Source organism: Camelus dromedarius, chromosome 25, assembly GCF_036321535.1.
Source record: "Camelus dromedarius isolate mCamDro1 chromosome 25, mCamDro1.pat, whole genome shotgun sequence".
Classification (NCBI taxonomy): Eukaryota; Metazoa; Chordata; class Mammalia; order Artiodactyla; family Camelidae; genus Camelus; species Camelus dromedarius.
In genome coordinates, this window is record NC_087460.1 from 6221695 (window position 1) to 6239003 (window position 17309).

At 36.6% G+C, this 17309-nt stretch overlaps 1 protein-coding gene across 7 annotated transcripts; it reads right to left on the bottom strand.

Moving 5' to 3' along the window:
* Positions 1–2899: 2899 nt before the first annotated feature.
* Positions 2900–16869, bottom strand: LOC105098233 (C-type lectin domain family 2 member F). Of its 7 annotated transcripts, none has more exons than XM_064479031.1 (7): positions 16626–16868; positions 15366–15662; positions 15201–15257; positions 12848–12988; positions 11502–11671; positions 10226–10329; positions 2900–3395 (listed from the first exon to the last, which is right to left on the bottom strand). In XM_064479031.1, the coding sequence occupies exons 2-7, from the start codon at positions 15412–15414 to the stop codon at positions 3074–3076; spliced, it is 843 nt and encodes a 280-aa protein (XP_064335101.1). In that variant the 5' UTR covers positions 15415–15662; positions 16626–16868; the 3' UTR covers positions 2900–3073. The 7 variants fall into 7 exon arrangements, 6 of the variants coding, with proteins under 6 accessions (XP_064335101.1, XP_031299995.2, XP_031299993.2 ...); XR_010377793.1 differs by adding an exon at positions 9472–9665 and having other exon boundaries at positions 3258–3395; positions 15201–15662; positions 16626–16869; XM_031444135.2 differs by lacking the exon at positions 15366–15662 and having other exon boundaries at positions 2901–3395; positions 16626–16867.
* Between the last annotated feature and the right edge of the window lie 440 nt (positions 16870–17309).

Sequence of the window (17309 nt, forward strand, 5' to 3'; positions counted from 1 at the left end):
AAAGAACTTTTTTTTCAAAACAGTTTTCTCTCCTGCCTTTTAGGCATTTGGCATTTAGACTCTCTGTTTAAGTTTTCCTATGCCCTACTGCATATGACCTGGAGTGAGTTACTTAAACTTTACTTTAGTTTCCTACTGTATACTTCACTAGCCTTAGCTTTAATACCTTTACTTACAAAATGAGGAACGTGAAGTTAATAATTTTATGTATTTCATAACTTTCTTATATTTCATATATTCAAGTGTGCTAAGAATTCAGGAAATTATTTGGCCTGTAGTAATTAACCAATAATAACTATGACTATTTCTGGCATTTATCGCTTCTAAAGACTATTTATCAGTGGAAGAGGAGTTCATTTCTTAAAAGTGAGCCAAAAACCTTTATTTTTAAAGAACTAGTTTGCAAAGTTAGTGCCAAAATGGTTTTTGATACTCAAACCTTGTTCTCAATCCTATTCCTTCTATTTTTCTATTTCAGCAAACCCTAGCCTAAACTTATGCCTTAATGACTGGGTGCAGAAAGAAGAGAAATGCTATAACTTTTTCAGAACCTTTAAACCATGGATTGATAGCCAAAAAGCCTGTTCAATAACGAAGTCACATCTCTTGATAATCCAAGACAAGGCTGAACTGGTAAGAGCTGATTTGCTATGAAAAAAGCCCCTTTAAAGCTAAGAGAAATAAGTATATTTTATAATGAAAGAATTATAGGACAAATAATGACTGCCACTTACCAAATTCCTACCATATGCCAGGCACTGTGGTAGGCATGTTACAAAGGTTATATAACTTAGTGCTCACAATGACCTTATGAGCTAGGCAGTATTTCCCTAAGAGGAATCTGCAGAACTTGACAGGTTGCATAAACTTGCCTATTTCACTGGGATATTGATGCCACCCTTTCACATTGCCTCTGGCAGAGGAAGATAGGAGCTCTTTGAGGTGCTCACCGAAAGCGTTATCAATACCTTGCACTATGCCTAGTGTCTGGGGTTCGTTAGTTTCATTACTTAGTTTCACCATAAGCATCCATCTTACTCAAGACTGCACGCTGGTGGACATCAGCCATCAGAGATAGTTGTTGCTCCTTTAGGCAGACTTATTAATTCCTAGTTTTTGCTTCATCTTCTCTTTGCAACCCTTTCATCAGTTGCAATTGATACCATTGTCCTCCTGAACTCCATTAAGTAGCACACATTTTCACATAATGTACGCATGTACGCAAGAGTGTTTTGAAAACCTTCCCTTATCAATTTCCTTCTCCACACACACACATATATAGGAAACCTCGTCAGCCTTCTTAATACTTTACTAAATAGAAAGATAAATATCAAAAACTTTCAAGTCCTGATAAAAGTCAGAAGAAGCTATTTCAATAGGTGTAACAATTTCCTCTGGACCTCCTTTCACAGGATTTCGTGCAGAGCAATATACAAGATGGAATTTACTTTTGGATCGGATTGAACATTACATATCCACAAAAGGCGTGGACCTGGCTGGATGGTACCTCATTAAACCTACAGTTGTAAGTGTTGGCATTTGGGTACCGATCCTTACGGGGGCTGCCTGAACCTCCAGGTAGCCAGTTGGTTCCCACAGATTGAAGACTTTAATCTTTGTTAGTGTGCAAACGGGCAGGAAATTTGCCTTAGTGAAGCAAAAGCTCTTAAGCTAATGTATTTTCATATTTGGACTTTCTTTTAATTTACAGATAATGCTATAAATGGAAATAATGCTATAAATGGAAAATCATGGTCAATGTAGAAGTCTCTAAATTTAAATTCTTACAAAGTGTTTCTTAAAGATTTACAGAATAATCTTTATTTTGATTAGTATTATTTTTGGTACTAGTATCATTATTTTGAATAATGACTTCAATTATTGGGAAATATTAAGAAAATCACCCTACAAATGAATGAGTGAATATGAATGAATGAATATTCTTACCCAGAGACTGTTTACAGTCTCTCCTGTTAAAATTTATGTTCTGTACCCACGCATGTCATAATCTTTGTGTACCACACACACTAAATTTATTTAAAATTTTTACCTTTGATTATGTCTAGTAGAAATCTATTCCCGTATTTTTAAAGTGATGTTCCGTCAACCCACATTCAGACTTGCTTAGAATGATTAATTTGCTAATCTGGTTCTTTGAGTATTTTCTGATTTTTAAGATTTCTTGTGGCTTATTTGTTGAAGACAGGAAAAAAAAAAACAGAATTTAGGGGCAATTTCCTTCTGTGTTAAGGGTGAGGGGGTTGGGTACATCCTTATTTACACATGAGCACAGAAATACTCTAGTTGGGGTGTCCATGTGAGTTTAAAAATTTTGAAGGGAGTTGATCTTCTCCCCTACTCCTCTCTCTAACTCCTCCCCCTCCTCCTCATCCAGTCTGGGGTTGCTGTTGCGTCTTTAGCAGGTGGAGTCTAGATGTGCCAAAGAGTGTTCTTCTTTCTCAGCACATTTTGTAAGAACGAGGAATATCATCAGAGACAAACAGTGAGAAGAGGTTTTTAGAAGATCTTCGTCTGTTCAGGCTGCTATAACAAAATCCCACAGACTAAGTACCTTATACACAACAGGGACGTATTTCTGACAGTTCTGGAGGGTGGGGTTCCCAGAGCAAGGCGGGAGAATGACTGTGTTTTGGTGAGGGCTCCTGGTCTGTAGCCGGAGCCTTCTCGCCATGTCCCCATATGGTGGAAGGGGCCAGGGAGCTCTCTAGAGACCCTTTTATAAGGAACTAATCCCATTCACGAAGGTTCCACCTTCATAATTTAAGCACCTCTCAAAGGCCCTAATTCCTCACACTGTCACTTCAAGGAGTTAGGATTTTAACCTAGGAAGTGTGGGGGCGGGGCACACCCGCAGACAGCTGCAGTCCCTAAGACCTTTCCTTTTCATACGATCACATGGATTTCCTACATTTCACCAGTGTTTCTTACATTTTTATTTTCATTTTATTTACATGTAGGATTTCTATTTACAAATGACTGTTTTTTGGTTAAGAAACTATTTGGAGGAATTCCTTCATGAAAGAAATTGTTTTGAATGTACGTTCCCTGTCTATTACAGTGTCTTAGATTCCAGCTTGGAGAGTACATTCTCCTGAGAGAAAAAACACAGGCACCACACAGTTGTGCTTTTGTGTGCTTTTGGCTCAAGGGAAGACAGATAGCTGGGAAAGAGTCCAGCTTCCATGGGCGTCGCTAACGTTGTTTTTCCTCGATAGATTTGAAGTCCAGGGAGAGGTTGAAGGTAACGCCTGTGCTGTGATAACCAAGAAGGGTGTTTTTGCTGGAAAGTGTCTCCTTCAGAGTTACTGGCTTTGTCAAAATGTGATCTCTTCATCCACAGATGATGACTTCTGAATTGATCACAGGTATCCTGCCTATAAAAAAAAGTGCAAGTTTAAAAAATTTATATATTTTTGTAGAAACACTTTGTTTTTACAACAAATATTATAGTGATAATGATTGATGGTAAGAGTGTAGATTTGTGTCACAATCCACCAGGGCTGTCAGCCTTAACTGATTCTTTGTTTCTACCTAGAACTGTATTTCCCTAGTCATCCTCCATGCATGATAGTGGCTATTTCAGACAAAGTATCCTTTAGTCTCCTCAATAATTCTCTTTCTATACCTCTCATTCACATTAGGGGAAGAGCATTTAATTTTTTTTTAAAAGAAGCCATCAGATGATATATTCTTGAACTTTTTACCACTGAGTCTACACCTGTATCTGTATCTTATTTATTAGTTTGTCCTCTCCTCCTATTTCCAAAAAAAGAGCTATCTTTCTTTCTGTCTAAATCAAATATCCAAGTCCTCCGAGTTTCTAGTCATGATTGCATCCATTTTAGTTTTTTCAAGGAGACCCATTTCTCACCATTTCCTCTGTCTTCTTATGCTTCCTTTTCTATCAATAATTAAACGTGAGAGCAACAAGAAAAATTTTCACTAACCACATGTGGCTTTTAGTTCCTGCCCAATTTTTCTCACCCCTTTGGAGTCAAATTTCCTAAAACTTTTTAGGCTTGCTTTTTCCTCTTTCTGCCTCCCACTCCAAGTTCTTCTGAAATCTGTTTCTGCTTTTCCTAGGCTTCCTTTTAACTCTCAATAACTTTGCTCTTTGTCGAGCGATCCTTTCTTCTTGAGATGTTCTCTGACCTTAGCGTCGACGACACGATGCTCTCTTGAATTTCTCTCTACCTCTCCATCCATCCCTCCTCAGTCTTTGCTGCAGGTCTCTTTCCTTTTCTGATCTCTTAAATATTAATGTTCCTCAGAGTTTTAGTGGGTCCTCTATCATATGCAATCATTGGCTGTAAGTTACTCTGTAACTTCAATTGCTATCCGTTTATTGTTGACTCCCAAACCCATATTTCTAGGGTTTCATGACATCTTCCATCTTTTCACCCTCAATATTCAAACATCTACTTAAGTCCTGTCAGTTTTATCATGTAATTACTTCTGGAGTCCATTTACACATCTTCCTGCACACCCAGTCATCTTGGGTTACTGCATGCATTTTTTTTTTTTTTTTTTTTTTTTTGTCTGTGAAAGTCCATTCTCCATACTATGATTCTCTAAACTTCACACTCGGCCACATCACTCACTACTTAATTCCCTTCCGTGGTATTTCATTGCTTAAACCTTTTACTGTCTCCGACCAAATGCTGTGTGTCTCAGCTCCTCTTCATTCCTCCCCGACTTCCACCCTTGTAGTGACGCAAACACACTAAACTTTGTTCAGTTCCCCACATGCGTCATGATGGCTCGTCTCTGATCTAATCATACATTTGTCTCAGCTTAACAAGCATTGTTCTTTTTCTTACTCACTTATTTAACTCTTGCTTTTTTTTTTTCAGGTGGCCAAATTAAATGTCATCTGGAGGAAAATACTTCCTTGACTGTTCTCCACTCCAGACTAAATTATAAGGATTTAATATATATTTTCATAGCTCCCTGTGCTGATCTAGTTGTAACATTTAGTTTCTTTTTTTCTCCTGAACCATTGCTTAATTGCTTGTGTCTCTAAATGCACTATAAGCTCTGTAAGGTCAATAATCCTTGTCACTGTGTGAACTAGGTGACTGATACAGAATGGATGATAAATAAGTACTTTTTATGTTGTTGAGTATGTATTTGTAACACATTCTGACTTTCCCAGCAAGACTTTTACTACTAGTCTTCCGTAGTCTAGATAATCATAACCTTCATACAGAGAAATAAAATCATTGTTTTTCTTTTTTCAAAATAAGTGTCAGTGTATATGGGCCAATAAATGAAATTTTCTAGGGTGTGTGTTGCTTGTTTGTGTTTTTAACCAAGAACCTACATTGAGACTTGGAGCAGAGAGTCTCTCCAGTGATGTTTGTTGATTGACTATAAGTTCACCAATGGAACTACTTTAAGGTCTTAGATACACTAACAGTAAAACTTCAAGATCATACAAGAATTTTAAAAAATACTTGTTTCAAATTCATATGTATGAACAGAAGCAATTACAATTTATAAGGAATGAAATATAAAACTTTTGACTCAAAAAATTAAGTACAAAGAACACAAAATCATGTTTACCTAGTATAATGAATGCAAAAATACATACTATTTTATTAGTAGGAACATTTGAGAAATGTGGAAAAATCATAGAAGTTACATTTGAGAAATGTGGAAAAAATTGTAGAAATTATTGAAGGGAAGCAGAGAAAAAATGATGAAGGATTAAGAGATCTGAGGAAAACTGTTATGATTTTAATTAGTCATGTCTAAAAATCCTCATTAAAAACAAAGCTTGTCTTATTATTTCCATATATACATCCATATATGTATATTTTTGAGGGACTAGATTGCCTGAATCACAACATCTAAAGTCATTTTTAGATCACGCATTCCTCCGAATTAATGTTTTAAATTATATAGTGATCCTACCTGGGAGGGGAGTATATGAAATAATATGTAAATTAGAAGAGTCTCAGTGGAAAAATCTTTAGGAATAAACTGGACAATTATAATTTATGGCATTTTAAAAGCTTTTATCTTTAAGCTTTTAGACTTCTTTTGGAATGTACGTGTGTTTATGCTTTTTGTGTATGTTCACAGTTGGGGAAAATTATTGCTTCACCAGGGAAGGCTTTTAATGAGGCCACTTTCTACTTCCCACTTGGACCCCCATTAGAACTGACTGTGACATCTGCCTCCAGTCCCCCAGAAGGGAAAAACAGCTTAGGTTTGCTCCTGAAATCCTTTTTAATATGTCATTCCTGCTCCCCTTGCTCCCTGGCCCTTCTTTGAATTAACCGTTTTCCACCTCATTTGATGCATTAGCTCTACCAACCAAAAAAGATCTAACACTGGGGAGCCTAGAAGTGTGAAAATAAAGAAGAGGACCAGTTGCATCTTCACACCGGCCACTCCCTCTTGTTCCTCTTTGGCGTTAGGTCCACACAGGAAGGTGGGCCTTACTGAGTCTGCCCTGCACAGACAGGATTGCTTTCCGATTCTCCAAGCGGTCAGTTCAGCAGAGTGACATGTCTGAACACCCCTGGCTAAGGAGGAGGAACTCTCCACTCTACTTTTCTTCTTCATTTTTCTGGGGGCTTCCTTTCTGTCCATATCATTACTTTTCCACTGATTTTTTTTTTAATTCTTAGAAATCTTTTGACTATTTCTCAGAAGACAAAGACAAATACATTTGGATTATTTTAATAGATGAAATGCACATCAAATGGTACGGCAACTCAAGGGTGGGAAGTTTGAGATAAATGTTGATTTAGAACTAGCCAAAAGCAGAACTCCAAGAAGATAAAAAGAATCAATAAATTCTTAATAGGAAATCATGCATAGGTATTAAATTATTACTCTAGGAACATATGTCCACAGATACCATATATCAATTGAGTTCGCATTCCCATTTCCAAGCGAGCCTCTCTTAAGTCAAATGAAGTATTGTATTCACTCTCACACAGTGAGGAGATTATATTCCTGAATATATATTTTTCCTCATTTACATTAAGTTGTTTTGAACAGCTGGCTTTCCTACTAAGCATTTAAAATTTAGCATGTTAATTTTATACTTTATTCAAACTTACTAGTGTATATCTATATATGCATACATATACAGGTTTATTTATATTTAAGTGCATATATATTATACTTAAAAATATAGCAAAAATTATAATCAAGTATAAAAAAGGCTTAACTCTTAGAAGTTGTCTTTCCATAGTTTTAGAAATTTAATTTCCAACTTCAGGCATAATTATCCATTATCGCCCCCTAATGGTGATATGAGAATATTTCTGATTTTATCTAAAAAACACCACGATTCTCAATTTGTTTTTAAAGTAGTAACTCTATTTTAATGCTAATTCAAAAAATATTAAGAAGACATTTAAAAAAATCTATGTCATTAAGTAATGAAAGAATTAGATACCATAAAAGCCATGAGTCATACAAAGAGATTCTTGACATTGCTGCTCTATTATTAAAGGCTAATACAATGATCATGTAATTTTTAGAACTATAACTGGAAACATTAGTATATTTTTCTACTTAATTCTGGACATTATTCAGTACTAGAAGGTTTGAAAATCCAATACTTCAGAATATTGCGACATATGCTGGAGAATAAGCATCACTGTCATTTAATGCTTCTTAAATACACATGAGCTGATTATTTGTCTGAAGAACGCTAAGCATGCGCTCTACTGGTTGAGCTGTACCTTTCCCCCTTTCGTCACCATGCACTTTTTCTCCCTTTGTCATGTAAGCTTACAGCTTAGATCTCTGCAGCTCTGTCTGCATCCACGTCCTATATCCAGCCCACACTTGCTCCGGAGTCCCTGAACAGTACATCCTACAACCTCCTAAACATTCCCCCCGAGTTACCTATTGACTCCTAAAACTCAGTAATTCCAAAATATCCTTTTCTGTCTATATCAGCTAATAGCACCACTGTTCCTCTGATTGACTTGGAGAGAAACGTGGGATTCATTTTTCACATCTATTCTTCATCGCTATTGTCCTATATTTTCTGAGACACTTTCTTCCCTGTGCTGCCACTGAACTTTTTTACACATCATGTGCATTTGCTTTTATATGTCTTACACTGTTTGGTAATTAAATGTTAGAAGGTTCGTCTATCTAGTTTCCGATTTTCTAGCCTGTAGATTAAATGCTCAATTCCTTGCCACCATTTATTACAGTCTAATTTTCAATAAAAATAGCTTTATATACTCCTGATACAGGACAACAGTGGAGTAATAATACAAGTTGTTACAATTAAGACCTTAAGAACAAAGTCCTGAGTTTTCTACAGAACCATGTAATGGTTGATTTTAACTAGGAAAGAAATTTTCTCTTTTAGTCTTTTACTGTCTTGGCACTTACTTGCCTGTAGACAGTTATCTCCCTTATTCATGTTGAGATTAAAATAATCAAATAAACATTTATAAAGAACAGGGAGGGAAAAAGTGAAAATGAGGGTAAAGAGAGAGGTTAAAAGATGGAAAATGGTATCGTCTACAAGAAAACATAAAAGAATGAAATTCTACTAAGTTATTTTCCTAAATTCTTACTAGCCCTACTCTCCAATACGTATTCGTTTAATAGAACTATTTAAATTTCTAATAGCGAGTATACACTAAGCACCCATAGGATGCAGATCACAGACTTCACAATTATGTTAAGAAAAATTATGTTTTACAAAGGGATATTGTTAACCTCGAGTAAACATGAAGATAATATCCTCTGAAAAGTATATATTCTGACACAGAACCTAAATTGTTGTTTTTCTCAAATAGAAAGAAGTTTGAGCAGCAAAGTTCAAACCACTCCCTCCCCGATTTGTTCCCCAAATTTGCACTATTCCTGGTGTCCTTCAGGTGGTAGGTCCTTGCATCCATAAATAGAACTCTGCTAGTTCAGGCTGTTTACCCATCACCTGACACCCATCCTATGATGGTCTGAACGTGAACTCATTTTATTATTGTTTCATTTTTTCTTTTTTTTTTGCTAAGGTTGGTGTGTGAAAGAGATTGATTTAACGAGTAAATCAACACACTTACGCACTATTCTTGTTATACTATGTTACACTACATTCATGAGTGAATCTCATAATTCAAATAATGCAAATATTGCAAAACTGAAAGAAAAGACAACAACTAGCATTGATAATAAAATTAATGAGACTGTAAAAATGCCAGCGTTCTTACTTAGAAAAGCAAGTAGTTTTAAATGACATCAGTCTGAAGTCATATGATTATATATCTTGAAATGTCTAACTTTTTCATTCATATTTTAATGTATTACGTATCAGAAATTTTATTCTATAATAGATTTGGAAACCTTTAAATATGTTGTGGCATATATTTCTTGAATGCCAAGAATCTAATAGGTTTATGAAAATGGACTTACAGATTTGAAATGAAACATTAGTGAATAGTTCTAAGTATGAATTTCATGTACCTGTATATTAATATATTTCAAAAGGAATAAAAACTTCATTTTATGTGAAATATCTTAGATCTACGATGTCTTAGCTTCTTGGTATACATGTGTCTGGTCTGCTGCAAATCCATTTTCTAACCAAATGAGTACTGGCACTGCTAATCCCAATTTGGTGTAGATAAGCACATTCTCCAATTCCAATTATTTTCAACCTGAAACAAAACACAGAAGGAAAAAAGGAAGAAGGGGGGGGCACAGAATGAATGGATACTGATGGGAATGGCTAGAGAAAAAATTTCCTCTGCTGTGAGATTTTACTCTAACCCAACACCACATTGTTCGAACATAAAGCAAACTGAATTCGTATGCTTTGTTGCCCTAAAAAGGTAGATTTATAAACTCAAAACAACAATACCCTATATGATGGAGAAGGGCAGATTATTGTAAGATAATCTAATTATTCAACATCTTTGAACGCCGATTTTTTTCATCTGTAAAATAGAGGTAAATATATGCACCCCTCACAGCTGCTGTGGAGGTTAGATGATAGATGATATAATCATGTTGAAGCATCATCTTTGGAAGATGACAGATATTAAATCATTTGTATTACAACTTGCAGTATGACTTTTTCTCTGAGCTCATTTTATTCTCCACCACAAAGGAAGTTTCCAGGAGAACGGTGAATGTGGATTATAACTCAGATCTCTCCATGGTGGGAAAGGCTCTGAGCCCCAGCTTCAGGTGTGTAAATTATATACCCAGGACTTACCAACCACTGTATATGGTCCCATCTATCCACTGCCAAGTCTGCCCTGGTTTTCGCCTCAGTCCAATCCAATACTGAGAATGGTCAGAATATCGCTTCAGGAAATTCTTTAATATAGAATATTTACAGAATGAATAGCAAAGCCCTCATTCTCTTTGATTTTTTTTTTCGGTCTACTTCAATATATTTTTTATTAAAGTACAGACTTTCAGACTTGGAAAGGATCTTAAAGGTGACTTTATCTGGTTCATGGTAAGGTCAGGGGTTGTGTTACTTCGGTAACAACTTCTGTAGTAAATTGCATTGGTTAGCTTCCTCTCTTTTCTGTTTTCTAAAAAAGTTTTTGTAAAGCAGAAGGTTTTTTTTTTTTGTTTTTTTTTTTGTTTTTTTTCTGTGAAAGCTCGATTAAACTTGCCAGTAAATCTTTCTAGGTTTGGTGCCTTTTAGGATGGGAGAATCTCTCTTCTGCCCATTCCTGGTAGAGTACGTTTTCTATAAATGATAAATATACCCTTATGCTCCTTAGTCTTAGCCTTTCTGTCTCTTACCATCTCTGACATTCTACGTCTCGATTATTTCTGTTTTGGGCAATTTGTATTGTACACATTTAAGGTTTTCTATTTACTCTTTTCTGTGCCCCAGAGCTCCCAGATCGTCTTGGCTATAATGACTCATTTATTAATTCTTCCCCGTATCTCTGACAAACAGTCTGCTATGACTCTCTGTTTATTATTTCTTTCACGTAGTCTCACAAAAGGCAACTTTCATTTAGCATGAACTTAGTAGATTAACAACTGTTAATCATGACTGGGGGCTTTGTTAGAACTTCTCAATTCTGAACTGTGATTTTGGACTTTCCCTGGGGTTGGGAGCCGTAACTTCTCTTGAAAATGTAGAGCTGGGTGATTATGTGGCTGAACTTCTTTGAAGAACAGTTGGGGTCTTTCTGGTGGGCAGCAGTATTTAAATAGCTTTATGTAGGGCTTAGGGAAAAGGCCTAGTGTATGCCTTGTTTTTAAATACACCTATCCCCAGTTGAAAAGTCAAGTAGGGGAAGTCATCTCCTGAACGTTGCCTAATAACTCGTACCATGATTTGATCTGACCTGACCTGTGACATGAATGTGATCTGACCTGATGTGAGCTCTTTCTACGGTTTAAGCTGACATGGAAAGTAGGGCCTCCTCTGCTTAGTGAGAGGGTCTTCTCTGGACCATTTCTACTCTCCCATCAGCTATAACCTCTGTAAACATAACCACAGTTCCAAAGCATTGCCTCACCAGCTCTTCGGTGGTGTTGAACACAGCGAGGTTTGCAGCGTGAGCGGCACAGAAGTTCTGACTTGCTGCCCAGGTGGTTGTATTTTCAGAAAAATAGAAGTACTTTCCTAGGTAGCCAATCCAGCCATCCAAGCATGACACGTGTTCCATGGAAGATTTGTGCTTTTCAACTGAAAACGATCGAATAATAGATTAATTCCCTGGGGGGTGGCAATCCCTTAACTTAAAACAATTATCCCCATGAATACAATTCACCAGGTTAGCCCTTCAACCCAAAGGGTTTGGACCCTCATTTTCATGGTGTTGACTATCATGTATGTACTGATATTATTAAGTTGATATAGACAGTATAATCACAGATATAATGTATTCATGTATCTCCTAATGCATAGTTCATAGAATAAGCTTGATTAATATGTCTACACCATACAAATTCATTTATATGTATATGTACATTTATGTATATGTGTCTATATAATATGTAGGCACATTAATTTCTATAAATTACTTTATACATGTACATATTTTATACACATTTATAAAACATTGATGTATAAATCATACAATATTTATACATGCGCATCTATACACATATATACTTATATATATTTTCAAACATCTTATTAAAATAATTTGAGCTATCTGTAGAAGGTATGTCCATAGTTTACTATCATGAAGGAGAGGTGTACAAGGCTGTTTTTAGAACCTAAAGGTAATCTAGTGTAAAAAAGTTGGTTATTAAGACAGGAACACTTTTTTCTTGTCTAATTCTCTATGACTCATCCCTACCCTTGTGAATTATGAGGACAGCTTGGAAATTTGACCTCATCATTGCAAGTCACACAATCAGAGAGAAATCAAATGTTTTGCACCTTGAACTCAATTTTCAAAGTAGTCAGTCCACTGCTAGACGCTGTTCCACACCCTGCCTGCCGCCAGTCCACAGCGAGATAGAACCTCATAGTACGTTGTTAACTAACTATGTCACCCAATATACTGTCTGGTTCTTTTGTTTTTTTGTTTTTTTTTTCCATAATAAGACCCTTTGGATGAAAAAAGCAGTGTGGTGATTTACATTTTACCACAAGTTCCTTACCTCGTAAGGACTATAAGCGACACTGGCTTAAAAGGAATTTCATATACATTAAGTTATTTTTTTTCTTCATAGTATTTAGGAATGCTATAATCTTCACGTTATAGAAGAAGAATCATATGCTCATGTCATGTACAAAGATGTCTGAAATTATCCTTAATCTTGAGCTGAAGTATGAAACATACATGTATGACCAAATATTTTAGAGGAGGGTTAACATGAACATATTTGGGAAATGGACAACTCAACTCACCTGCTAAAACTGTGGCCAGTGTAATTATCAGGATCACCAGGAAAATGATGATAGCGATGATTTTAGAGACACAAGGTTTCTTTTTATTCCCTTTTGGGGGTTCGTGTGACTCTATGGTAAGGTTGGAAGAGATAACATCTCCTATAGAAAAATTAAATCAGCTCTTCATTACTAATAAGTGAGCTTAGAGTGTTATAAGATTCAAGATCAATATATAGAAACCAATCATATTTCTATATACTCGCATTTATCAATAGGAAATTAAAATATAACATATCATTTATAGTAGCATAAAATATTAAATACTTGTGGATAAATCTGAAAAAAGATATATAAAACTTGTACACTAAAAACTACAAAACATTGCTGAAACTGAAGACATAAATAAATGGAGAGATACTGTTCCCAGGAGTCAGAAGACAAAACACTGTTATGATGTCTGTTCTACCCAGATTCATCACAATCCCAAACAAAATTCTCAGCAGACTTTTTTTGGTAGAAATTGGCAAGCTGTTTCTAAAATTCATACTAAAATGCAAAGGAATTAGAATAGCCAGTTTCAAAAAAGAACTAAGTTTGTGGACAAACATTACTGGGTTTAAAGATTTATTATAAAGCCACAGTTGTCACTGTAGCATGGTATTGGTATGAAAAATAGACAAATAGTCTGGAAATAGACCCAACATATGTGGAGACCAGAGAGGAGCCAAAAAGAATAATCATTTTGATAAACAGTACTGGAAGAATTGGAATCCATGTACAAAAAAAGATTTTGATACACACCACATTCCATATATAAAAATTAATTCAAAAAGGATCATAGAAATAAATGTAATACCTGAAACTATAACATTTTTAGAAGAAAACATAGGAAAAATTCTTTGTTATTTTGGATTAGAGAAAGATTTCTTCAATCCAGCCCCAAAAACATGGTCTATTAAAAGTAATAAATTGGACTTGTAAAAATTAATAACTTAGGCTCTTCAAAAGACAGTTTTAACAAAATGAAAAGACAAGCCAGAGCCTGGAGAAATATTTGCAAGTCTGATGTCTGATAAAAGTCTTGTGTCCAGAATACATAAAGAACGCTCAATACTTCATAAGAAAACAAACAACACGACAAAAAACGTGAACAACAGGGTGTAACAGGCACTTCATGAAATAAGGTATATAGAAGGCAAATTTGACATCAAAAGAGGCTCGTCATCAATAATTATAAAGCAAATGCAAATTAAAACCAGATTTAGAAGCTACTACCTACCTATTAGAATTAGTAAAATTAGAACGTCTGACCATACTAAGTGTTGGTGAGAATATGGAAGACCTGGGAGTCTCATCCATTGTTAGTGGAAACATAAAGGGCACAACCATTATGGGAGGCAGTGCAGACATTTCTTAAAAAGTTAAATATACACCTACTATATGATTTGCCCATTCTATTCATAGGTATTTCCCTCAAAGAAATGGAAGAGTGTGTCCATACCAAGGCTGGTGCACATTTTTATAGAGGCTTATTTTGTAATAATCCCAAACTAGAAACAATTCAAATATTCATTAACAGCTGAATAAATAAATAGACTATGGTATATCTATATGAGGGACTAGCAGTCAGCAATAAAAATGAAATGACCTATTGATACTTACAACAACAGGAAAGAATTTTAAAATAATTATGCTAAATAAAAAAGGCCAAAGAGAAATGATTATATAGTGCATGATTCCATCGATATAAAATTCCAGAAAATGCAAGTCTGTCTATAGTGACTGGAAGCTGACCTGTGGTTGAATCAAGGAGGGCATGCTAAAAGTAGCAATAGAAAAATGCTATAATGAGGTATTAGAAAACACTTGGAATTGATGGATATGTTCATCATCTTGAATGTCTTTGTGGTTTCATGGGTGTACATCATGCATGCCAAAATTTATCAAGTTGCATACTTTAAATATGTGTATTTTATTTTTTTTAAAAATTGGGGGGAGGAATAATTAGATTTATTTATTTATTACTGTTTTAAAAATGGAAGTACTGGGGATTGAACCCAGGACCTCATGCTTGCTAAGCATGCACTCTATCACTGAGCTATACCCTCCTCCCTAAATGTATGTCAATTTTATCTAAATAAAGCTATTAAAATAGTCCAAAAATCAGGCAGCTTTTATTCACACAGTATGGATTTATTTATACTGTTTTTAAGCTCCCCCGGATACATAGCTGGAAGTCATTTGACATGGATAAGAAAAAAGATGAAGAATGTGAGGCACTGACTCTCAAAACCGAGAGCAAGGACTCACCAAATGTAAGTCTGTTTACTACACACAGAGCACCCAGCGCCCTCAGACCCGTGCTTCTTACCTGAAGACTGGGAATCTCCTGCATTCATCAGCCTTCTCTGATTATCCATGTCTCCTTCTAAGTAAAAAAAACACGAACTGGAGTGAAGACACGGGATTCTAGGTCCCTGCCCACTACCTGGATTTACTTCGGCAAAGGAAGGAAGACAGCCCGCAGCGCAAGTACCACGTCTGGGCGACCTGCAGTGAGAACGGCGCGCTAGTCCGCAGACCATGAAGGCTCTGACCGCTCAGAGGTCTGACCGCTCACATAGCGCCTTCCTTTTTGGCGCATTGCTTCCAAAACTCATTCTCTCTCACTGCACTTTGTGGAGCTTCTGCAGGTGGTGGTGGGTGACTGACATGATTCTTCTGACGGTTGCATTTGGTAGAAAGGAAGTGAGGTTCAGTGGTTTGTGAAGCCAACAGATTGAGTCTTCAGATCATCACCGTGACCTACCAAAACTCCTAGTTAATTTGACCACTGCAGATCCAACAGAAAAGATCTGGGGGTTAAAGAGCAACTTAGACTTCAGGGAAAGAACATGATTTTGCTTTAGTAGTAGCAGTAGTAGCAGTAATAACAGTAACAATAACAATAGCAGAAAGAATCATATCTAATATTTATTGTGTTTCCTTGATGGTAAGCCTAGTTCTAAGTGCTTAACTTTTATGATTTAATTTAAATTCACCATAACGTGATCAAATAGGGGCTTATTTTTATCACTGACTTATAGAGGAGGCAACGACTTCAAGTAGCAGAGAGGTTACAAAGCTTTCTTGGAGTAACACAGCTATACGTGGCAGAGGTCAGCTCTGGGCATTCAACCGCTCTGCTCTCCCCTCTGGCCTCCCACTAGTCAGGAGGGCTGCCACAAGCCTTCTCAAAGGCAGAACTTTTACTCCAGATATAGGAAGCAGACCTCAAGTTCAGCAACAAATATAACAAAAGTATTGTGCTATTAGCATCGTGCTAAGATGATTGTAACTGCCTAAGGTTACCCGGCATATGTGAGGATGAACACGTGGCAGCCTGTATTCCAAAGGCATCTCCTTGAGAGGCAGACGAAAAGCAACGGGTTAACATTTTTTAAAGGTGGACTATAAGGTATAGAGTTTTCTCTAATTTTGTATGTTGAGCTTTTGACTGTATGAATATTGTTTTGCAGCTTCCAAACAATTATTTCAGGAGCCAAACAATCTGTGTGTGTGTGTGTGTGTGTGTGTGTGTGTGTGTGTGTGTGTACATCTACACACATTAGAGACAGAGAGAGATTAGGGGAAACTATGGCTAGATTATTCTGTTCAAGACTACCTATAGCATAAACCATCCCCAAAGCTTATATGCTATCTTAAAGCCATCACTTTTGCTTGTGCACCATTTAGCTATGGCCACCTTAATGCTCTCTCTACTACAAACTGTACCCCAAACCCTGGCTCCACTTACCAGTCTGTGCTGTATCAGCCAAGCACTGTCTGATAGCAGCTGGCAACTCCGTGGCTCTGCGTCAGGCTGCCAGCCTCCTGCTTGTCTCCGTTACCTCTGTGTCCTCGGGTCCAGACTGATCAGGGAACTGCTACTCTAGAGCCTCTTCTCCGGGAGACGTCAGAGTCACCAGAGAGTCAGCCTGACCACTCAGTTCACTGCCATTTCCCCATTGGCTGGAGCTCCCTGCTGGCTGAGTCAAGGGAAGTACCCTGGACTTCCAGAAACCAGAAAGCTGCACCGCAGAAGCTGCAAGAAGAACTAAGCTGGGGCCAGTAATTCACAGATCGCAGTTTGCTAGAGCACTTCTTGATTTCTCCTGCTCGAATCTGCTCAGTCTGCCAGTGGTCTGTTTTTGTTTTTGTTTTTTAAATCAGTCTCTTAAAACTTTTTCCCTTTGGTTTTTAAATTAAGAAGTTTACCTAAGAGAGCCGCTTTCAGCCTCTTTGCATCCCTTATGGGCAATAGTTGCGGACAATTATGTATGTGAAGTAAGGTTCATCTTTTTTCAAAATGATGTCCATATCAACTTTTCACCTTTGTTCCATGCATTATCCATTTCCTTTTCCCTTCACCACTTCATGCTGGTCCTGTCATGTTTTTCAAAAAGAAGTGTTGCAGAGTACAGTCACCCACCTTTGCGAG

Bases quoted from the DNA above. Each gene is read 5' to 3' on its own strand.
- LOC105098233 (XM_031444133.2), bottom strand. From the start codon at position 15,414: ATGGTCTGCGGACTAGCGCGCCGTTCTCACTGCAGGTCGCCCAGACGT. The intron at 12,989-15,200 runs GTAAGAAGCACG...ATTTTTCTATAG, and splicing joins AGGAGATTCCCAGTCTTCAG to GAGATGTTATCTCTTCCAAC. The intron at 10,330-11,501 runs GTGAGGCAATGC...TCTATATTAAAG, and splicing joins TCAACACCACCGAAGAGCTG to AATTTCCTGAAGCGATATTC.